General features: G+C 42.6%; 1 protein-coding gene across 8 annotated transcripts in view; it reads right to left on the reverse strand.

Annotated features, from left to right (window-relative positions):
• Positions 1–24,339, reverse strand: part of NINL (ninein like) — a 152,666-nt gene that overhangs the window by 74,448 nt on the left and 53,879 nt on the right. For 7 of the 8 annotated variants that reach the window (XM_072727404.1, XM_072727407.1, XM_072727408.1 and 4 more), the window contains exon 2: positions 3,967–4,160. In XM_072727404.1, coding sequence (XP_072583505.1) covers positions 3,967–4,149 — 183 coding nt within the window. In that variant the 5' untranslated portion in view covers positions 4,150–4,160. Of the gene's footprint in view, positions 1–3,966; positions 4,161–17,684; positions 17,708–24,339 lie in introns of those variants that run through there. The other variant, XM_072727403.1, reaches the window with a different exon arrangement.

Genomic DNA, 24,339 nt, shown 5'->3' on the forward strand with positions numbered 1-24,339 from the left:
ATAAGGGAAACGTGTATAGATACACAAAGGAATAGTGCTCAATCGTAAGAAAGGATGAAATATACTTATCTGTGACAACATGGATGAACAAGAGAGTATCCTGCTAAATGAAATAAGTCACAAAAAGACAAATGCCATACGATTTCATTTATAGTCATCTAAAAAAATAGAATCTAAAAAATAAAACAAATGAAAAAACAAACAAAAAGCAAAAACAGACCCATAAATACAGAGAACAAATTGTCTGATAGTTGCCAAAGGGGAAGGTAATGGGAGATGGGCAAAATGTTGAAGGGGAGTGCGAAATATAGGCTTCCAGTTATGGAATAAGAAGTCACGAGGATAAAAGTCACAGCATAGAGAATAGAGTCGATGATACTGTAGTAATGTATGGTGACAGATGGTAGCCATGCCCATGGTGAGCATAGCATAACATATACACCTGTCCAATTACTACCTTGTGCACCTAAAACTAATGCAACATTGTATGTCAACTATTTCAATTTAAAAAATAATTATTTTTTGAGAGTAAAATTCTCTTTCTGACCAAATTTAAAAAACTAAAGATCCTTGCCACTGATCATAACACAGAATTCAATGGGAATTTCCCACACTCCACAGAAATCTTAGGCCACATTAATTTCTAGCTTGAAACCAGATCTTGATAATGTTTCTTTAACAGGAAATATGAATTAGACCACATTAATTTCTAGCTTGAAACCAGATCTTGATAATGTTTCTTTAACAGGAAATATGAATTAAAAATGAGCATACCCTCAACACCTTAAAACATTACCTTTTAATTCAAATTATTATTATTTATAATATCGTTCTTCATTTTTATAACTGAAGTATCAATGACTAACATTTACATGGTGTCATATACGTTAGTTACTACAAGGAAACTGGAAATGTGCTATTTGAACTAAACAGCCAATCAATTCTCCAGGAAAAAGGATTTCTCTTGATTTTCTTTGAAAAATTCCTGAAATCTCCACTATTTGGTTTCTGTTGTAGAAAATGGTGACAACTATCTGGATATTTCTGGCTTGACACCAGCTTCCTTTAAAACCTCAACAGAACATTTCATGTAAATGCTGGCTGTGTGAGCCCTGTCCTGTCTATATGATGAAGCAGAGAAGCAATAGAAGCTCTGAAAGCAGAACTAATCCACCATCATCACCATGGTGGGACCCAACAGGCGTTGGCTGGTGCAGGCTCTGCTCTTAAAATGTTACAGAGGGGGAAGTAGGGACAACTTCAGGTCAGGCTTAAGAGCACTAATAGAAGGGATCCCTGGGTGGCGCAGCGGTTTGGCGCCTGCCTTTGGCCCAGGGCGTGATCCTGGAGACCCGGGATCGAATCCCACGTCGGGCTCCCGGTGCATGAAGCCTGCTTCTCCCTCTGCCTGTGTCTCTGCCTCTCTCTCTTTCTCTGTGTGGCTGTCATAAATAAATAAAAATTAAAAAAAAAAAAAGACTATTTAAAAAAAAAAAAAAAAGAGCACTAATAGAAGCAGAGCTATTTTTTTAATTTACCCAACACATGACTTGCTTTTTGGAAACAGAAATCATGGCTGTAAGAGACAGGGTTGGGGCAGACAGAAAGACGAACGAACATGCACAGGGTTTTGCCAGAAGCCACCGTTCATCAGAGAAGGTCAGGCTCCTGCCATTGCTTATGAGTGAGAGTCTCTCCTTCTAACATATTTCCCTATAAATGTGTGGAGAAACCTCCAGCCTCCCACAAGGATTACAATTCAGAGGAACTGCTTTTCAGGATACATGTGATGCGGGGGAAGCCAGAAATCTCAAACCCAAGTTCATTTTTCTCTTTACTGATGTTCCAGTATGAACCTTTTTCTTCCTATCATAATTTGCTGTTTCTAAATGTTATAGCACTTCTACACATACAAAGGGTAAAGTGGGGTGAGACTCGGGAATGATGTGATCTGTTCAGTCAGCAGAACCTGCCATCTGAATGTGAATCCAAGTTATTCTTTTGGTTTTGAATTTTCTAAACTGTCAAAAATAATCAAGAAAACCAAATCATCTGTTATACTGCTTGAATAACCAGAGCATTGATTTTCACAAATGTGCCTTTTGTTCCTTTAGTTCCCAAATACAATCCCAGGTGATATCAAGACAGGCCACAACATATCAGGGTGCCTGGGTGGCTCAGCGATTTGGGTGTTCAACTTTTGATTCTGGCTCACGTCATGATCTCCGGGTCATGAGACAGGGCTCTGTCAGGAGTCTGTGCTCAGCATGGAGTCTGACTGTACCTCCCCCCTGCCCCTCCCCATACTCACACACTCACAAATATATAAAAATAAAATCTTAAAAAAAAAAAAAGAGGGGCTCCAATATTATCAAAAATACACCTGATTTGGGGCTCCTGGGTGGCACTGTCGGGTAAGTGGCCAACTCTTGGTTTCTGCTCAGATCCTGATCTCAGGGTCATGAGATCAAGCCCTGCATCAGCTCTGTGCTCAGCACACAGTCTGCTTGACTCTCTCTCTCCCTCTCCCTCTGCTCCTCCCCCCAAATAAATAAATCTCTAAAAAAAAAAAAGAAAGAAAGAAAAAAGAAAATATACCTGAATCTTAAATCCATTTTAAAAAAATCAGGAATAGAATAAAAAGAAACAGAGAAAGGGTGTGGCCAGATTAACTGAGGCAGAGCTCCCGAAGAGGGAGTAACAGTATCCTACTGACAGTCATGGGAACACAGGACAGTCGGTGCTCTGGGAAGTGACAAGAGGTAGATTTCATCTGGACTGCCAGCAGTGAGAGTTTTTTCTTGTTTCTCTTCATTTGTTTTTCCAAGACAAACAAGAGCCACTTCAGGAAAATCTGCAGTCTGGGTTTTTAAAATAATTTTATTGATTTCTATGGAATGAAATGCTCTTTCTTCAAAGTTAAGATGACCAACAAACACTGGGGACGCCTGGGTGGCTCAATGGTTGGGCGTCTGCTTTCAGCCCAGGGTGTGATCGCAGAGGGTGGGATCAAGTTCTGCTTCAGGCTCCTTGCATGGAGCCTGCTTCTCCTCCTTCTGCCTATGTCTGTGTCACTCTCTGTCTTTCATGAATGAGTAAATAAAAATCTTAAAAAAAATTAAAAAAAGATGACCAACAGTGTTTTTATCATCAACAGGTTAACATCTAGAACATTTAAGAAGTAGGGACAAGGTGGGAGGTGCTTTTTAATGTTTCCATCAGGAAAGCACGTTGTGGTCTAGGTTCTAGATCACCATTCTAGATGACCTTCAATTCCTAAAAAAAAGTATCTGTTATAGAATGATCAGAAAAAAAAAGATAAATATAAAACAGAGAACTAAAACCATCCAAAGCTTCACTACCTAAAAGAATAATTATGAATATTTTAGCAAATATACATCCTAATCATTCTCTATACATATACAAGTATGGCAGGAAAGGAGCAAAAACAGTACTTTCTATCTGGCCTAGATGAAATCATGGGACACCTATGGACACAGGTATCCTTTCCTCCTGCAACAGTGCTGTGCAGCTGTTGTCAGGTGCCAGAACGAATTCCAAGCTATGCAATTTTACCAAACAGTCTGCCCTCAAAGTACCTAGAGGTTGCCTGTCTCTCAGTGACCCAGGTGTCAACTGCCCACAGATTCTTGTGTTTTTGTGAACCACATGCCACCCACCCACACCAACCTGCCACCCCATCCCTGCCACCCAACAAATCACACAAATGACTTTCTGAGAAAACCAAACCAAACCAAACCAAACCTCTGGGATTTACTATGCCTCAAAACAAAATCGTTTGAAAGAGACTCTTGCTTCAAGAGTTCCCCCGAAGGAAAAGCCGTGTTCCGGTTCCTAGTAACATTCCTTTGGCATGTGTCTTTAGTCAACTGATACTTCCCAAGTGCTTGCAGCTAAGTATTGTACTCTGTGCTTTTCTTTACAAGAATGAAGTCAAATACCCACCCTGGCAAAGTGGTCATTTCCAAGAAGTGTTTGCAGAAGGATGGGCAGCTGCTTTTCCAGATGAAGCTTAAGGCAGAGCTGGGTCAGTTCCTCCCGATCCAGAAAGCCCGTCCCTGTGCTGTCACAGCTGCTGTACACTTCCCTGAGCTGCGAAACATAGTGGTTCTCTTCTTCTTCGTCCATCCCATAGCAAGCTGGACATGCCAGGGGAAAAAAGAAACAAGAGTACACTCAAATTGCCACACCTCAAACATTCTTCCACTGCTTTGATGAGCCCCAGCAGGGTGGGACAGGCACAGGACAAGCACTGGGCACGTGGGTGCTCTCTTTTGTAGGAGAGCCCAGAAGCATGTGACCAGGGAGCCAGTCAGAAAAGCCAGAATTTCTTGGTTCTGTAAGAAAGTATCTATTATAGGGGCACCTGGGTGGCTCGATGGTTAAGCATTCGATTCTTGATTTCAACTTGGGTCATGATCTCAGGGTCATGGGATCGAGCCCCACATCAGGTACTCATTGAGGAGTCTGCTTTTACCTCTGCCCCTCTCCCACCCCCTCTTTTAAATAAATAAATCTTTTTAAAAACTAAAAAATATTTTTTTTAAATTTTTATTTATTTATTTATGATAGTCACAGAGAGAGCGAGAGAGCGAGAGAGAGGCAGAGACATAGGCAGAGGGAGAAGCAGGCTCCATGCACCGGGAGCGCGACGTGGGATTCGATCCCGGGTCTCCAGGATCGCGCCCTGGGCCAAAGGCAGGCGCTAAACCGCTGCACCACCCAGGGATCCCAAAACTAAAAAATATTATAGAATAATCAGTAAAAAGAGATAAATATAAAATAGAGAACTAAAATAATCCAAAGCTTCACTACCTAAAAGAATAATTATGAATATTTTGGCAAATATACATTCTAATTTTTCTCTATACATATACAAGTATAGCATTTTTCCCTTCCTAGTATTCAAATACAAATACTAAAAAGGAAAAATGTTAATAAGTTTTGCCAAATAAAAGTACTTATAATAAATATGAAAACTCCAATAAAATATACAGAGGATGTTAATCACAAAAGAAGAAAGATATATGGTTAATAACCATCTAAAAATGTTCAAATTAAAACAAAGATACCATTTGTCACTGTGAAATTATCTAGAGTAACCCCACCCCATGCTAGCTTAAGCTGTCATACGAAGGGGGCTCTCACATATTGCTGGAGAAAATGACATGTAAACGTCTTTCAGACATTCCCAACTTGTCACACTTACCAAGAAATTTTCAAACAATTGTATTATCTGATCTACTTATTTCATGCACACAAAATTCCTTACAGAAATTCCTTATACTTCAGGAAACAGAGCTATGGACAAAGACATAAGAAAAATAAAATGTCCAGCAAAAGAAAATAGCTTGCTAAGTTACAGCATAATTATATGGCAGAAGATTCAATAGGTTTAAAAAACACATTTTTGAAGAATATTTAACAGCACAGGAAATGCAGTTGATAAAATGTAAAGCCGGGGTACAAACTTTATAATAATAATAGCTAGTATACATCCTAGTCAGTTCACATACAGCATTTCAACAACAATGGAGAATTCCTGTGGGTCAGCCTGTTATAGACACAGGACCACAGACAACTCTGAAAACAGGAAATATAGTGAGTAAGCAAACATGGAAAATGATCAAGCTCATTAATAATCTAATAATTAATTCATAAACATGAAACAATGAAATAACATCTCTTACTAATAAGAGCACAACAAATGCCAAGTAAATAAAGATATAATCCTTTTTTAAGACAGCGAGCACAAAGGTGGGGGGAGAGGGTGGGGGAATCTTCAGCAGGCTCCACACCCAGTGCAGAGTCTGATGTGGGGCTCAATCTTATGACCCTGAGATCATGGCCTGAGCTGCAATCAAGAGTCAGACCCTTAACTAACTAAGACATCCAAGAAAGATATATTTTTTCTTGTTGGTGGTTATTTGTCCACCATCACCCACATGGGTGTGTAGGTTGCCATCAGCACAAAAACTGTATGAGGGGTTGAAATCTGTTCACATTGATCCTCCAACTCCCAGAATATCATCTTACTCAGGAAAACAACAGAATCAATGACATTTAAAAAGCTTTGAATAGAATTGAATAGAATCTAACTTTGAATAGAATAGAATCTTCATTGTGATATTTCAGTGTGGTCTTTTAAGGTCAACTTCCTCCCCTGAGCTCCTGACTGAACACCTGCTGATCAGGTGTAAAGACGACCAGCATCCACTCTGAGGATGCACACACCGGCTCATGGCTTCAGGTTGGATGCAGGAGCAAAAGATAACAAGCCTGCCCTATCCACTCATCATATTATGCATGCACTTCTCACGTGGACAAAGGGCAAGGAGAAGTGGAGCTGGGAACACCTGCCCCCATCTCTGGCAGGGATGACAACGGAGACAACATTGAGAAACACAGATACATAGGTAGAAACATGAAGGATAAATCAGAAAACTAAATACCCTTCCTAACTTGACATCTGTCAAGTTTCTCATCCAAGGTGAGTTCCCAACCCAAGTTGGGAGCTGCATCCTTTTGTACACAAGAGCCACCTGTGGTGAGCTTCATACAGGTACTGGTATTTGCCACTGCCAATTTCTGGTACGCCAGAAGTAGATGGACAGAACATAACAGTAAGAAACACGAGTGGCAAAATTCAGTAGGTGGAAGAGTGTGGAGCAACCCAGGTGAGGAGTGACTAGGGGACCCCTGGCGACTGCAGAACCTACCAGGCCCACACCTCCCCGACACCGATGGTCTCCGCACCCCAAGCTCATCCTGGTGCCCTGTTCACTAACACCACTCCTCCCTCTCCTCCACCACCTTTGCCAATCATGAGCAAATCCTCCATTTCTTCTATTTTACCTTTAGTTGTAACCAATTCAAGCAATTAAAAGTATATAAAGAAAAAACAGCCCCGGGAGATGCGCCGAGCTCCCTAAGGGCTGCAGCGCTCGGCGGGACCCGGAGCAGCTCAGAGGGGCTCGGGCGGCGGCTCCATGGAGGGGGCTGCGGGGCGGGAGCGCGAATCCAACAGCGCAGGCCCCGGAGCACAGGGCGCCGGGACACAGCCCAGGATCCGGCCTCCCCCAGGGACAGGCAGAGGCCGGGAGGGCCCAGGACAGCAAGGACTCTCCTGCCCCGAGCTGAGCAGATCAGCGGCCCCGCCCGGAGCCCCCAGGCCCTGCAGACGGAGAGCCCCGGAGCTACTGCGGGGGCTGACTCCAGGGTCCCAGAGCTGCCCCCGCCACTGTGGCTTCCTCCCGGGGCCTCACCGGGTGAACAACCCCCACTGAGCCCTGCACCAGGCAGGGGCAGAGCAGCTCCCCCAAGTGCTAACACCTGAGAATCAGCACAGCAGGCCCCTCCCCCAGAAGACCAGCGACACGGACCAGTTCCAAGGGAAGTCAAGGGACTTAAAGTATACAGAATCGTAAGATACTCCCCCGTGTTTTTTGTTTTTGTTTTTGTTTTTGTTTTTTTTGTTTTGTGCTTTTTTTTTCTTTCTTTCTTCTTGATTTCTGATTGCTTCCCCCACCCTATCCCCCCCTTTTCTTTTTTCTCCTTTCTTTCTTTTTCTTTCTTTTTCTTCTCTTTTTCCCCCTTTTTTTCTTCTTTCTCTTTTTTCTTTTTCTCTTTTCTTTCCTTCTCTCTCTTTTTCTCCTTTTCCCAATACAACTTGTTTTTGGCCACTCTGCACTGAGCAAAATGACTAGAAGGAAAACCTCACCTCAAAAAAAAGAAACAGAAACAGTCCTCTCTCCCACAGAGTTACAAAATCTGGATTACAATTCAATGTCAGAAAGCCAATTCAGAAGCACTATTATACAGCTACTGGTGGCTCTAGAAAAAACCATAAAGGACTCAATAGACTTCATGACTGCAGAATTTAGATCCAATCAGGCAGAAATTAAAAATCAATTAAATGAGATGCAATCCAAGCTAGAAGTCCTAACGACAAGGCTTGACGAGGTGGAAGAACGAGTGAGTCACATAGAAGACAAGTTGATGGCAAAGAGGGAAACTGAGGAAAAAAGAGACAAGCAATTAAAAGATCATGAGGATAGATTAAGGGAAATAAATGACAGCCTGAGGAAGAAAAACCTACGTTTAATTGGGGTTCCTGAGGGCGCCGAAAGGGACACAGGGCCAGAATATGTATTTGAACAAATCCTAGCTGAAAACTTTCCTAATCTGGGAAGGGAAACAGGCATTCAGATCCAGGAAATAGAGAGATCCCCCCTTAAAATCAACAAAAACCGTTCAACACCTCGACATTTAATAGTGAAGCTTGCAAATTCCAAAGATAAGGAGAAGATCCTTAAAGCAGCAAGAGAAAAAAAGTCCCTGACTTTTATGGGGAGGAATATTAGGGTAACAGCAGACCTCTCCACAGAGACCTGGCAGGCCAGAAAGGGCTGGCAGGATATATTCAGGGTCCTAAATGAAAAGAACATGCAACCAAGAGTACTTTATCCAGCAAGGCTTTCATTGAAAATGGAAGGAGAGATAAAGAGCTTCCAAGACAGGCAGCAACTGAAAGAATATGTAACCTCCAAACCAGCTCTGCAAGAAATTTTAAGGGGGACTCTTAAAATTCCCCTTTAAGAAGAAGTTCAGCGGAACAATCCACAAAAACAAGGACTGAATAGATATGATGACACTAAACTCATATCTATCAATAGTAACTCTGAACGTGAATGGGCTTAATGACCCCATCAAAAGGCACAGGGTTTCAGACTGGATAAAAAAGCAGGACCCATCTATTTGCTGTCTACAAGAGACTCATTTTAGACAGAAGGACACCTACAACCTGAAAATAAAAGGTTGGAGAACCATTTACCATTCAAATGGTCCTCAAAAGAAAGCAGGGGTTGCCATCCTTATATCAGATAAATTAAAATTTACCCCAAAGACTATAGTGAGAGATGAAGAGGGACACTATCTCATACTCAAAGGATCTATCCAACAAGAGGACTTAACAATCCTCAATATATATGCCCCGAATGTGGGAGCTGCCAAATATTTAAACCAATTAATAACCAAACTCAAGAAATACCTTGATAATAATACACTTATACTTGGTGACTTCAATCTAGCTCTTTCTACCCTGGATAGATCTTCTAAGAACAACATCTCCAAAGAAACGAGAGCTTTAAATGATACACTGGACCAGATGGATTTCACAGATATCTACAGAACTTTACATCCAAACTCAACTGAATACACATTCTTCTCAAGTGCACATGGAACTTTCTCCAGAATAGACCACATACTGGGTCACAAATCGGGTCTGAACCGATACCAAAAGATCGGGATAGTCCCCTGTGTATTCTCAGACCATAATGCCTTGAAATTAGAACTTAATCACAACAAGAAGTATGGAAGGACCACAAACACGTGGAGGTTAAGGACCATCCTGCTAAAAGATGAAAAGGTCAACCAGGAAATTAAGGAAGAATTAAAAAGATTCATGGAAACTAATGAGAATGAAGATACAACCGTTCAAAATCTTTGGGATGCAGCAAAAGCAGTCCTGAGGGGGAAATACATTGCAATACAAGCATCCATTCAAAAACTGGAAAGAACTCAAATACAAAAGCTCACCTTACACATAAAGGAACTAGAGAAAAAGTAACAAATAGACCCCACCCCCAGCAGAAGAAGACAGTTAATTAAAATTCGAGCAGAACTCAATGATATCGAGACCAAAAGAACTGTGGAACAGATCAACAGAACCAGGAGTTGGTTCTTTGAAAGAATTAATAAGATAGATAAACCATTAGCCAACCTTATTAAAAAGAAGAGAGAGAAGACTCAAATTAATAAAATCATGAATGAGAAAGGAGAGATCACTACCAACACCAAGGAAATACAAACGATTTTAAAAACATATTATGAACAGCTGTACGCCAATAAATTAGGCAATCTAGAAGAAATGGACGCATTCCTGGAAAGCCACAAACTACCAAAACTGGAGCAGGAAGAAATAGAAAACCTGAACAGGCCAATAACCAGGGAGGAAATTGAAGCAGTCATCAAAAACCTCCCAAGACACAAGAGTCCAGGGCCAGATGGCTTCCCAGGGGAATTCTATCAAACGTTTAAAGAAGAAATCATACCTATTCTACTAAAGCTGTTTGGAAAGATAGAAAGAGATGGAGTACTTCCAAATTCGTTCTATGAGGCCAGCATCACCTTAATTCCGAAACCAGACAAAGACCCCACCAAAAAGGAGAATTACAGACCAATATCCCTGATGAACATGGATGCAAAAATTCTCAACAAGATACTAGCCAATAGGATCCAACAACACATTAAGAAAATTATTCACCATGACCAAGTAGGATTTATCCCTGGGACACAAGGCTGGTTCAACACTCGTAAAACCATCAATGTGATTCATCATATCAGCAAGAGAAAAACCAAGAACCATATGATACTCTCATTAGATGCAGAGAAAGCATTTGACAAAATACAGCATCCATTCCTGATCAAAACCCTTCAGAGTGTTGGGATAGAGGGAACTTTCCTCGACATCTTAAAAGCCATTTACGAAAAGCCCACAGCAAATATCATTCTCAATGGGGAAGCACTGGGAGCCTTTCCCCTAAGATCAGGAACAAGACAGGGATGTCCACTCTCACCACTGCTGTTCAACATAGTTCTGGAAGTCCTCGCCTCAGCAATCAGACAACAAAAAGACATTAAAGGCATTCAAATTGGCAAACAAGAAGTCAAACTCTCCCTCTTCGCCGATGACATGATACTCTACATAGAAAACCCAAAAGCCTCCACCCCAAGATTGCTAGAACTCATACAGCAATTTGGTAGCGTGGCAGGATACAAAATCAATGCCCAGAAATCAATGGCATTTCTATACACTAACAATGAGACTAAAGAAAGAGAAATTAAGGAGTCAATCCCATTTACAATTGCACCCAAAAGCATAAGATACCTAGGAATAAACCTAACCAAAGAGGTAAAAGATCTATACCCTAAAAACTATAGAACACTTCTGAAAGAAATTGAGGAAGACACAAAGAGATGGAAAAATATTCCATGCTCATGGATTGGCAGAATTAATATTGTAAAAATGTCAATGTTACCCAGGGCAATTTATACGTTTAATGCAATCCCTATCAAAATACCATGGACTTTCTTCAGAGAGTTAGAACAAATTATTTTAAGATTTGTGTGGAATCAGAAAAGACCCCGAATAGCCAGGGGAATTTTAAAAAAGAAAACCATAGCTGGGGGCATCACAATGCCAGATTTCAGGTTGTACTACAAAGCTGTGGTCATGAAGACAGTGTGGTACTGGCACAAAAACAGACACATAGATCAATGGAACAGAATAGAGAACCCAGAAGTGGACCCTGAACTTTATGGTCAACTAATATTTGATAAAGGAGGAAAGACTATCCATTGGAAGAAAGACAGTCTCTTCAATAAATGGTGCTGGGAAAATTGGACATCCACATGCAGAAGAATGAAACTAGACCACTCTCTTTCACCATACACAAAGATAAACTCAAAATGGATGAGAGATCTAAATGTGAGACAAGATTCCATCAAAATCCTAGAGGAGAACACAGGCAACACCCTTTTTGAACTTGGCCACAGTAACTTCTTGCAAGATACATCCACAAAGGCAAAAGAAACAAAAGCAAAAATGAACTATTGGGACTTCATCAAGATAAGAAGCTTTTGCACAGCAAAGGATACAGTCAACAAAACTCAAAGACAACCTACAGAATGGGAGAAGATATTTGCAAATGACATATCAGATAAAGGGCTAGTTTCCACAATCTATAAAGAACTTATTAAACTCAACACCAAAGAAACAAACAATCCAATCATGAAATGGGCAAAATACATGAAGAGAAATCTCACAGAGGAAGACATGGACATGGCCAATAAGCACATGAGAAAATGCTCTGCATCACTTGCCATCAGGGAAATACAAATCAAAACCACAATGAGATCCCACCTCACACCAGTGAGAATGGGGAAAATTAACAAGGCAGGAAACAACAAATGTTGGAGAGGATGCGGAGAAAAGGGAACCCTCTTACACTGTTGGTAGGAATGTGAACTGGTGCAGCCACTCTGAAAACTGTGTGGAGGTTCCTCAAAGAGTTAAAAATAGACCTGCCCTACGACCCAGCAATTGCACTGTTGGGGATTTACCCCAAAGATTCAGATGCAATGAAACGTCGGGACACCTGCACCCTGATGTTTCTATCAGCAATGGCCACAATAGCCAAACTGTGGAAGGAGCCTCGGTGTCCATCGAAAGATGAATGGATAAAGAAGATGTGGTCTATGTATACAATGGAATATTACTCAGCAATTAGAAACGACAAATACCCACCATTTGCTTCAACGTGGATGGAACTGGAGGGTATTATGCGGAGTGAAATAAGTCAATTGGAGAAGGACAAACAGTGTATGTTCTCATTCATTTGGGGAATATAAATAATAGTGATAGGGAATATAAAGGAAGGGAAAAGAAACGTTGGGAAATATCAGGAAGGGAGACAGAACATAAAGACTCCTAACTCGGGGAAACGTACTAGGGGTGGTGGAAGGGGAGGAGGGCGGGTGTTGGAGGGGAATGGGTGACGGGCACTGAGGTGGACACTTGACGGGATGAGCACTGGGTGTTTTTCTGTATGTTGGTAAATTGAACACCAATAAAAATTAATTTTAAAAAAAAAAAGGAGAAAAAAAAAACCAACCTCTAAAAAATAAAAAAAATAAAAAAAAAAAAAGAAAAGAAAAAACAAAGCAAAACAAAACTCCAACCCCATTACCAGAGGTAAGCACTGCTTGGACTCTAGACTCTGAGATTATTTCCAAGTCCATGAGGTGGATGAACACACAGACTTGTTTATATACATAATACACACAGATATGCATGTTTTTATGTAAGTGTAACACCATACATATTACTTTAAAACTTTTAAAACATACATGATATCTGAGACTATTCCATGCCTTCTTCTTTTAAAAAAATACCTATATGCTCTTGCACGCATATGTGCAGAGATCTAAGGATTGTTTTAGAAACAGGGGGATGTCTCTAGGGTTTTCTCTTACAAAATCTTTGTGAATCCTGCAGGGGCTAAACCAAGCCACGGTCTGTGGAGCACGCCTGGGTGTGCAGGGGTGTCCCTGGAGAAGGCAGGCTTGGCTGTTTTTCCCAGCCACAGGCCAGCCCTGCATCCATGCCACCCCAGGGGGCCAGGCTCTCCCTCCACCACTGGAATTTCAGGTCTTTGAGGAGATGCATGAAGCTTTCCCTCTCTACACAAAAGAGGGAAGAAAGTCCCACATCACAGGCCTGAGGTGCCATGGCTGCCCACGGAGGTGTCGCCTGTGCATGCAGGATGCACAGGTGGTGAAGTCTCCCCAGTGAGATGGGGGTCCACTGCCTGCCACATCTCAAAGCCTCCCTGAAACGACGACAGGTACAAAGAAATAGGTACTGAGACTGCAGGCACCAGAGAGGCAACAAGACTTAAAAAGAAGGGTGGTGGCTCCTTCCTCATCACCCTCATCTGCAATGTCTCCAGGCCCCACCAAGTCGGGGCTGTCTCTGGAGGCCCATGCTGCTTCTGGCTCATTTACTCTATGACCACAGATGCACATCTTTTGGGCTGGGTAGGGATTTCCACAAAACAGGAGGGGCTTCCACATGACCAGAAAGACCAAAGAACTAGTGGGCCAGCGGGGCCTGGTCTCAGGGGAGCAGTGCCAACTCATTGGGGCCTCATACGGCATCCCCCTTAGACCCCCATCCTCACGGCAGAATGTCCAGCACACCTACCATCAGTCTCTGGTGGGAGGCTGCGAAGAAAACCTGACCTCGGGAGAATGGTAACAGATTCAGGTTCTGAAAACAGGGACGGACCGACCCCTCCTAGAAGACTGAGTGCCCAAAGCACAACAAACAGAAAGCAGAACAAACAGCCACCTCTGTCTCCAACGAGGCAGGGGGGAGAGCACCTGGTAGTCTTTAGGGCCGCCCCCACATGCCAGGCTACACATCAGTAATAGTAACAGTCCGTGAGTGAAAAGCAGGGCCCTAGGGGATGGGAGGAAAATCAAGAAAATGTAGATGGGAAACAGGCCAAAAGCTCAGGCCACCAGCTTGCCATCTAGTGACCCGAGGCAGTGCCTGGCACTGTCTTCCCAAGCTCCACACCCCACCTGCCCTCAGGGCACCAGGGTGGACATGCTTCGCACCTCCACCCCCAGAGCAGACTGCAGCACACAACAGCTCGAATGCCAGACAGGTTCTGGGTGTGTATTTTTATGCTAGACATTCTATAATGAGCTCATTTAAGCAAGAGCAATACATGAGCTATTTCAAAGGGAAGGTCCCCAGTGTCATGGGTCCACTTAACCCAGAACTGCTGCATCCTGGACTCCCCCAGTACAGGTCGGGTCTAGGCGGGGGTGGGTGGAACAGGGGAAGAGTGGGGAGCGCACTCAAGTGCATTCACCTAGGAGATGGGGGCATTCCCTGGGAGCCCAGTCAGTTTGAGAACCTTCCCAATACCTGCACTGTCACAGAGGAGATATCAGGAAATAAAGGCCCAGCAAACCCTCAAGTGTTCCCACATCTCACTGGAACTGCTCAACATGTGGCATCCCTGTCTGATCTTGTGCCCCAGGATTCCAGAACTGGGCAGGATTCAGGTGTGGAGGCTGAAGGGTAAAGGGCTCCAGAGGGGCCCTCCACGGAGCAATGACAAGCCAGTCCCCCTGTTGAGAGAACTTACTGGTCTGCCTGCATGCTGCCATGAAAGGGATGACACAGGAGTGCCCACACATTTAACCCCATGTCACCTGGGTTTAACACTTCACTCTGCTCAATACACAGTTGAGTTCTTGGCCATTCGGAGACACTCCTTTCTTCTCTTTTCCCTCATCCCTGTCAATCTGAGACACTGCCTCAAGAGAGCAGGTGCTTCATCTATCAGCCATGCAAGTACATGCAAGTGGTGGGACTCAGGCACAGCAACTCTACAAGTCAGGCAAAAAAGATCTTTCGGTCACAATCTGCTAAAACATTTACTAACCCCCACCCAAGACAATGTTCAGCCATGTTTTCAAAACAAGGGGAAAAGGAGGTTGCCTCTATTGACTGTGGAATTCGTCCTCCTCCTACCCCAGGACATGGAAGGGATCTTTCTGTAGCTTCTGCAAACCCACAGAACAAGCCTCAGTGGTGAAACAGTTGGCAACACTGGCCAGAAAGGCTTGGAAGAACTCCAACCCTTCACTGGAAAGCATGGCCCAGGCATGGGTCAGCGCAGAAGAGTCCTCAGATTCACATGGTTTCCCCTGCATTTAGGGATCTCAGAAAAGGGCTTGAGTGACAAGACGAAAAACTCTCAACACCACAGAATTATGGAAGTTTTAGAGAAGTAGTGGAGAAGCCTAAATGAGGGCCTCAAAATTCTGATGTTCACATACAACCCCTGCCTTTTGTTGGAGTCTGGAGGTAGTGATTTGGGAGGTGGTGCTTATAGAAGGGGAGACCCAAGACATGCATATATCCACAAGCCCTGCTCCCCACAAACAAGGAGAAACTAATATCCACAGAGAGATATAGGAAAATCATTAAAGTTATCAAAGAAAAAAAAACTGCTAGATAAAAGAATGACTAATGACACCAAGGGAGGTTTCTGGGACACTGACATATTATAGTTGCAATAAAAAGTCCACTGGCAAGACTGGAAGATACACAAGGAAATCTTCCATAAAGCATATCTAAATAGTAAGATGAGACCACATGACGAGGAAAAGACAGTCTCTTCTATAAATGATGTTGCAAAAGCTGGATATCCACATGCAAAAGAATGAACCTTGACCCTTACCTTACACATACACAAAAACCTAACTCACAATGAATTCAAGATCTTAATTTATTAAGATCCAAAACTATAAAATTCTTAAAAGAAAACACAGGGGATAAATTTCATGATGTTAGATTTGGGAATAGTTTCTTACATATGACTCCATGGGCATAGGCAACAAAAGCAAAAACAGGCAAATGGTACTATATCAAATTTAAGAATTTCTGGACATCAAAGAAAAAAAACAACCTATGAAAAGGCAACCTGTGTAGTAAATGGGAGAAAATAATTGTTAACCATATCGGATTGAAAGTTAACAACCAGAACAGATACAGAATTCCTACAACTCAATAACAAAAAACCAAGTGACTCCATTTAAAAAATGCACAGTGAACTCGAGATATTTCTCCAAAGAAGATATACAAATGGCCGGCAGATGGTCAACCATATGAAAAGGTGCTCAACATCTCTCATCATTAGAGATATGCAAATAAAAACCATGACGACTTACTATTACACCTATTAGGATGGCCATTATAAGTAACAGAATAGAAAACGAGTGTTGGTGAGGATGTGGAGAAACTAGAACAGTACACAGCATTGTTAGTGAGCAAGTAAAATGGTGCTGCCACAATGGAAACCCGTATGAAGGGTCCTCAAAATTCTAAAAATAGAAACCATGTTATCCAGCAATTCCACTTCCAGGTGTATATCCAAAGGAACTGAGAGCAAGATCTCAGAGATATGTGCACACTCAGGTTCACTGCAGCATCATCCACAACAGCCAGGAAGCAGAAGAGTCCAGATGTCCTTTGACAAAGGACTACAAAACTGTGGTATATCCATAAAATGGAATATTATTTAGCCTTAAAAAAAAAAAAGGAAACCCTAGGGCAGCCCGGGTGGCTCAGCAGTTTAGCGCCACCTTTAGCCCAGGGCGTGATCCTGGGGACCTGGGATCGAGTCCCACGTTGGGCTCCCTGCATGGAGCCTGCTTCTCCCTCTGCCTGTGTCTCTGCCTCTCTCTCTCTCTCTTTTTTTTTTTTATATGTTACAATTATTTATATCACATAAATATATTTCCAAAATATCTGAAGAATACATGACACTTTTAGGTCACAGATTTCTTAAATTCTTGACAAAAATATCTATGATTTCTACACCCACTGAGAAGACACCACAAAACAAAACAAAAACTACCACATACCATTGGTGGGGAACATCCCATGAGCCTTTCTAGGATCTTATCCTCTTAGGTTCTAGTACTGTGAGCTGTAGCCCCTCTCTACCATAAATCCTGTTTTTTTTTTTCCTATTATTTTTATTTTTTATTTTTTTTTAATTAACTTTTATTGGTGTTCAATTTACCAACATACAGAAAAACACCCAGTGCTCATCCCGTCAAGTTGCCTCTCTCTCTCTCTCTCCTCTCTCCTCTCTGTGTATTCTCATGAATAAATAAATAAATAAAATCTTTAAAAAAAAAAAGAAGAAGGCAATCCAGGGCACCTTGAGTGGCCCAGTCGGTTAAGGGTTTGCCTTCAGCTCTGGTCATGATCTTAGGGTCTGGGAATCAAGCCCCATGTCGGGCTCCCTGCACGGCAGGGAGTCTGCTTCTCCCTCTTACTCTCCCTCTGTGGTCTCTCCCTCCTTCTCTCTCAAATAAATAACATGTAAAACAAAAACAAAAAACAAAACAAAACCCTGCCACATGTTGCAGAATGGCTGGCCCCTGAGGATGTGATAGTGAATGAACTCTGCTGCCCCCAAAGGATAAAGTGTATGATGCCCCTTACATACATGTGTAATCCAACCACAGAGACAGAAAGTAGAGTGGTAGTTGCCAGGGGCTGCGGGGAGGAGGAGCTGTTCCACGAGTAGAGTTCAGAGTCACAAGAAGTAAAAGTTCTCCATATCTGTTACACAATAATATATTGTTAACAGTACTGAAGTGTATATTCAAAAATGATTGTGGGCAAATTTTATATTATGTATTTTTAACAATTAAAATAGAAAAATAAGAAAAAGTTTTTACAAAGAAAAATAATTCAAAATTTGGTGGCTTACTTTCTGAAATTGCCTGGCTCTGTTCCATGGTACTTTTACCTAGATTTTTCTCTTTCCTTAACAAATATTAACCCCAAAGCTCTAAGCATCCTCTAAAAGTCCAGATAAGGGAACCAGCTGAAGGGAAGGGGAATTACTGGGATAATACAAGTCTTTTCCAAGTAGACAGATGGCAAAGTCCTGTCATGTAGGACAACAAATAACAACAAATTAAAAAACCCCACACCTAAGAAATTTCTGAACAAACAAGCAAGTCTTCAAAGCATCTAGGGGAGAAAGGGCACTCCCACACTCGTAGCTCTGGGCAGCAGAAGCAGCATGTGTCACTGGCAGCAAGACCAAGAGCCGTCATGAAACCAGACCCTGACATCCCAAGCAAAGATCACTTTCAACCTCATCTGGTAGCTACCGAACATGTACTTCAGCAAAATGAGGGATTAACTGAGATAGAAGGAGAGGCAGGATCTAGGACCTGGCTCCCATGCCAGTGATGGAGACTGTCCTGGGAGGGCAGCCCTGGGGCAGGGCCAGAGGGCAACCCACAGAAAACCAACAACAGGAGGAACCCACGGGGTCTGTGTGTGTGTGACCATCTGGAAAACAACATATGGATAGGTTTCTGACAGAGCTGATGGAGCAGCTGGAAAAAAAATAAGGGTAACTCCATTAAAAAGTAAGCAAGCACCACCAAGGAAACTAAGCTCTCTACAAGGCCAAGCAGGGCACAAGAATGAACATATAATCATGTCCTGGGGGATCCCCGGGTGGCTCAGCAGTTTAGTGCCTGCCTTTGGCCCAGGGCATGATCCTGGAGCCCCGGGATCGAATCCCACATCAGGCTCCCTGCATGGAACCTGCTTCTCCCTCTGCCTGTGTCTCTGTTTCTGTGTGTGTGTGTGTGTGTGTGTGTGTGTGTCTCATGAATAAATAAATAAAATCTTTTAAAAGTAATAATAATAATAATCATGTCCTGGCTGTGTGTTGGTGTGGCAGTCAGGCAGGGCCACCCTCTGCAGTGGTGACAGGGAAGCCTCATGGCGGAAGTGCCACCGGAGGTGGAGGAGCCCTGGACTGCTGCAAGGGGCATGCGGAGCTGGGGAAGGGTCTCGGCAACAGCATATGTGGCTGCCTCAGGACGCTCTGCCCTGTCTGCGGCCTAGCCAGGAGCGGATTCCACAGGCCTCCATGCAGTAGGCTTCCATTCCTGCTTAGCACGTTCCTTCCCAACCCATCCTCTGCAGGGCTACACAGGGGACAGTTATAGAATATGCCAGGTGCTACAGACACAGAAACAGCCACATAACCCTCGTGTTCGTTAGACCACCACCACTAACAGCACTAGATGTACTGCTCCCACACAAAGGTTCTCAGGCTCCCGGTTGCCAGGTGTCTCAAACCCTATTCCTAGAAATGCCTCACTGAAAAAACGGACTCTTCCTCCATCCTTCCCTCCCTCCCTGAGCCACCAACCTGAATTACAGAACAGGAGGTGGGAAGAAACCTCATAAGCAGGCCCCTGGCCCAGCAGGATACCACAGCACTGGCTACAGGAATCATCTTGTGTACACTCCCCAGGCCTCTGCATCAGGGCAGGGGCCCACATCCCCTCCCTAGCAATCCTTCCACAGACCCTGGGACAGGAAGAGAGAAACTGTGACAGCCTTCTCTGCATGCTCAGCAGGCCCTGCCGCGGTCCCACCGGGACTCATCTGTCCAGCACTGCCCACCGATGATACCCTGCTTGCTCCCAGGGGGCCCCGGGCTATTCACTTGCTGGATACGGGCCTCACAGCAGAGTGGCTATTATAAATAATAAACAGTCCCCAGGGTCCAAAAGCCTCTTCAGTTTCTTCTTCATCCAAATGAAATTAATCTTCCTTTGCAGCCTACATGTGCATAAAATGTTTGCACAGCAAAACCACCTGAAAACCTGGCCCCATTCAGTAGCTGACTGCAGACCTGGGGACAATATTCCAGATAATGAGGAACACCTGGTTTCTCAAGGGTTCATTCTTTTGAAACTAGAATCTGTAGAATCTCAATTATTCTAAAGCTATAAAGCTTAATTTAAAATTAGAGCATAGGGGCACCTGGGGGGCTCAGTCAGTGAAGCATCTGCCTTGGGCTGAGTCCTCATCCCAGGGTCCTGGGATCAAGCCCCACATCAGGGTCCCTACTCAGTGCCGGGTGGGGGGCGGGAGGGGAGTCTGCTTCTCCCTGAGGCCCTCCCCCCACAGCTTGTGCTCTTTCTCTCTCAAATAAATAAATAAAATATTTAAAATACGAGCATAAACTTTGCTAGTGAAACAAAATGCTGTTTTTACCTCAGGAAGAGAAACCTGCCCGCAAACACACTTGGCCGGCACCCTTGGCCGGCACTTTGCAGGACAACTCAGCCCTCTGGAGGCCAAAAGGGCACTGTGCTGGCATTTAATAGACTCACAGCGATGAGGGAATTTAATCTGTGCCCCTAGAAGCTCGCTGAGCACTGAGGATAGAGAAGGGAATGTTGGTGTCCCGGAAGCAGCCAGTGCAATGATGCTGGAGGGCCCAGAGGATTGCACTGTGCCAGGAAATACATCCAAACAAGGCCCGGCCCCCCTGCCCCGAGAAAACCCGCTCACCCAGAATGGGGAACCAGGGGGAGCCATTCTAGAAGGGTTCATTCTTTGTCCGGAAAGATGTTACAATCCTGATAAAATATTCAAGCCTGTCCTTGGGTTCCAGTGGAGTAGACCTCAGTACTTTAAATAGCCATGCAATTTTCAATCAACCTTCATGCTGGGGCAGTTCCGAGCTTCTAGGATTAGTTTCAGCATTAACTGTTTTCGTGGCTTTTTCTTGTTTTTCCAAATTTTATTGACTTTGCCTACATGGGTCCTGAATATCTCAGCAAAGGTTTGAGAAGCTATCTTTTTTATAAAAGGTATTTTCCAGTCCCAACAATGTAAAGAAGATACTTAATTTAAGTGACAATTATTATAATATTTCTTTTCTGACAGAGCAGATACACTAAAAGCTATAAGGATATCAAATTCTACAGCTGTCCTAAAACACCAGTTTTTGGGGGGCCACCTAAAGAAGACACTGTGGAGTATGGTGATGGCAGACCCTAGTGTCAGCATCTCCAGTTTTACTACGGGCACCTTCTAGCTCTGTGACCTTGAACAAGTTACTTCACCTCTCTGTGCCTCAGTATGTAATTAGGAGACTGTGAAAACTAAAGTTATTGTGAAGCTTGCACAGTATGTGCTGAATAAACATTGGCATCTCCGCTAATAACAGATACATGTGCCTGGGGCGGCACACATGCCATAATCTATACAAACTAGGCATTTGTCCCCAGCTTTCAAAATAAACTATATACATACATACATATATATATAGTTTATATATATATGTATGTATGTATATAGTTTATATATAAAATCTTGTAAATTCCTATTACATGACAATAAATGTAGAGATTTTTTAATGAAAATTATACAAAATCATAAAGTACATAACATGACAATTTGATTCATATATACAGTGAAATAATCAGTACAGTCAAGCTAATTTAACTTATCTTCCTCTCAGAGTTACCATTGTGTATGTGTGTGAAAAGAGCACCTGAAATCTACCTTATTAGCAAATTTCCACTATTCAAAACAGTATTATTACAGCTCCAATCATCACAGTATATCTTAGATCTCCAGACCTATTCATCTTACATAACAACTCTGTACTCTTGGGACGCCTGGGTGGCTCAGCAGTTGACTGTCTGTCTTTGACTTAGGGTGTGATCCAGTCCTGCATCGGGCTCCCTGTGAGGAGCCTGCTTCTCCCTCTATGCTTCTGCCTCTCTCTATGTGTCTCTCATGAATAAATAAATAAAATCTTTAAAAAACAAACAAAAAAATAACTTTGTACTCTTTGACCAATATCTCCCTAGCCCTAAAGATTTTTTATAGCCACACATGGTTATATTTGTGCCAGGGTTACAGCTATAAAACCATAAATTTATGTCTAGCCATCTATCAACTCTCTGTACAATTATTTAGTTATATACACACAAGGTTCTCCACAAATGGTTCTATGCCCATAAAATGAACTTATCTTGAATTATCCAGGTGGGACCTAATGCAATTGCATGTGTCCTTAGAGACAGGCAGAGGAGTTCTGAAAGAGAAGACAAGGAGGCAATGTAACCCCAGAACCCTTAAAGATTGGACTGATGTAGCCATAAGCCATGGAATGCCTAGAGCCACCGGAAGCTGAAACAGGCAAGGATCAAATTCTGCCCTAGAATCTGCAGAAAGTGACCCTGTCCACATCTTTGGACTTCTGACCTCTGTAAGTATAGAAGAATAAATTTATGTTGTATTAAGCTGCACAGTTTGTGGCTATTTGTATACAGCCCCAGGAAAATAACACAACATCCCATCTCTTAGTACAGTTAAATGACAGTACTCCCTAAACTGGTCTACAGATTCACAACCCCTACCAATGTTCGAGCTGGCTTCATTAAAGAAATTGACAAGCTGATCTTAAAATTCATATGGAAATAAAAGGGACCCAGAATAGCCAAAACAATCTTAGAAAAGAACAGAAAGTTGGAGGACTCACACTGCCCAATTTCAAAACTTACCACAAGGGCACAGCAGCCAAGACAACATGGTATTGGCAAACAGACAAGCAGACCAAAGGAATAATATTTACAAGCAAGAAATAAGACCTCACGTTCATAGTCAATTGATTTTAACAAAGGAGTCAAAACAATATAATGGGGAAAGACAAGTCTTTTCAACATATGACTCTGAGAACTGGATAGACACATGCAAAAGAATGACGTGGAATCCCTATCTCACATTACATACAAAATCCAACTTAAAATGAATTACAGACCCAAATGTAGAAAGACAGAAGAAACAGGAGTAAATCTTCTAAAGGAGTAAATGACCTTTGATTAGGCAATGTCTAATCTTTGATTAGACAGAACAAAGGCACAACCAAAAAAACAAAAAAACAGGTAAACCAGGCTTCACCAAAATGAAAATCTGTTGTATGGTAAAGGTCATTATCAAGAAAATGAAGAGAAAGAAAGAAAACATTTGCAAATTCTGTATCTGACAAGGGTCTCGGATTTAGAATGCATAAAGAACTCTCACAGCTTTATAATAAAAGCACAAAAATCCAATTTAAAAAGGGGCAAAACTACAACCCAGCAATTGCACTGCTGGGGATTTACCCCAAAGACACAGATGCAGTGAAACGCCAGGACACCTCACCCCGATGTTTCTAGCAGCAATGTCCACAATAGCCAAACTGTGGAAAGAGCCTTGGTGCCCATCGAAAGATGAATGGATAAAGAAGATGTGGTCTATGTATACAATGGAATATTACTCAGCCATTAGAAACGATAAATACCCACCATTTGCTTCGACATGGATGGAACTGGAGGGTATTATGCTGAGTGAAGTAAGTCAATCGGAGAAGGACAGACATTATATGTTCTCATTCATTTGGGGAATATAAAAAATAGTGAAAGGGAATAATGGGGAAAGGAGAAAAAATGAGTGGGGAAATATGAGAAAGGGAAACAGAACATGAGAGACTCCTAACTCTGGGAAATGAACAAGGGGTGGTAGAAAGGGAGGTGGGCGGGGGGTAGGGGTGACTGGGTGATGGGTACTGAGCGGGGCACTTGATGGGATGAGCACTGGGTGTTATTCTATATGTTGGCAAATTGAACACCAATAAAAAATAAATTAAAAAAATTAAAATAAATTTTAAAAAGATCTCAGTCATATTAGCTCTCGATCACATGAGATCTGAGTTACAGAAATGATATGTGCTTAGGTGGGTACATTAATAAAATAAAAATAAATAAAAAATAAAAAATAAAAAGGGGCAAAAGATCTGAATAGATATTTCTCCAAAGAAGAGATTCAAATGACCAAATATGCTCAACCTCTTTAGCCATCAGAGAAATGCAAATCAACACCACCACTAATTAGAGCATCTATGCTGGCCATTATAAAAAAGATGTGTAATGATAAGTGCTAATAAGGACATGGAGAAATTGGAACACAAGAATCTTGAAAGCAGCAAGGTATCCTCACTAAGATTAACAGCTCTCTCCTCATCAGAAACCATGGACCAGAAGGCAGCAAGATGACATATTCGAAACAAAAAGGGTACCAACCGAGAATTCTATATCCAGTAAAAAAAAAACCATCCTTAAAAATGAAGGAGAGGGCAGCCCGGGTGGCTCAGCGGTTTAGCGCCACCTTCAACCCAGGGCATGATCCTGGAGACCCAGGATGGAGTCCCACATCGGGCTCCCTGCATGGAGCCTGCTTCTCCCTCTGCCTCTGTCTCTGCCTCTCTGTGTGTGTGTCTCATG

Source organism: Vulpes vulpes, chromosome 11, assembly GCF_048418805.1.
Source record: "Vulpes vulpes isolate BD-2025 chromosome 11, VulVul3, whole genome shotgun sequence".
NCBI lineage: Eukaryota > Metazoa > Chordata > Mammalia > Carnivora > Canidae > Vulpes > Vulpes vulpes.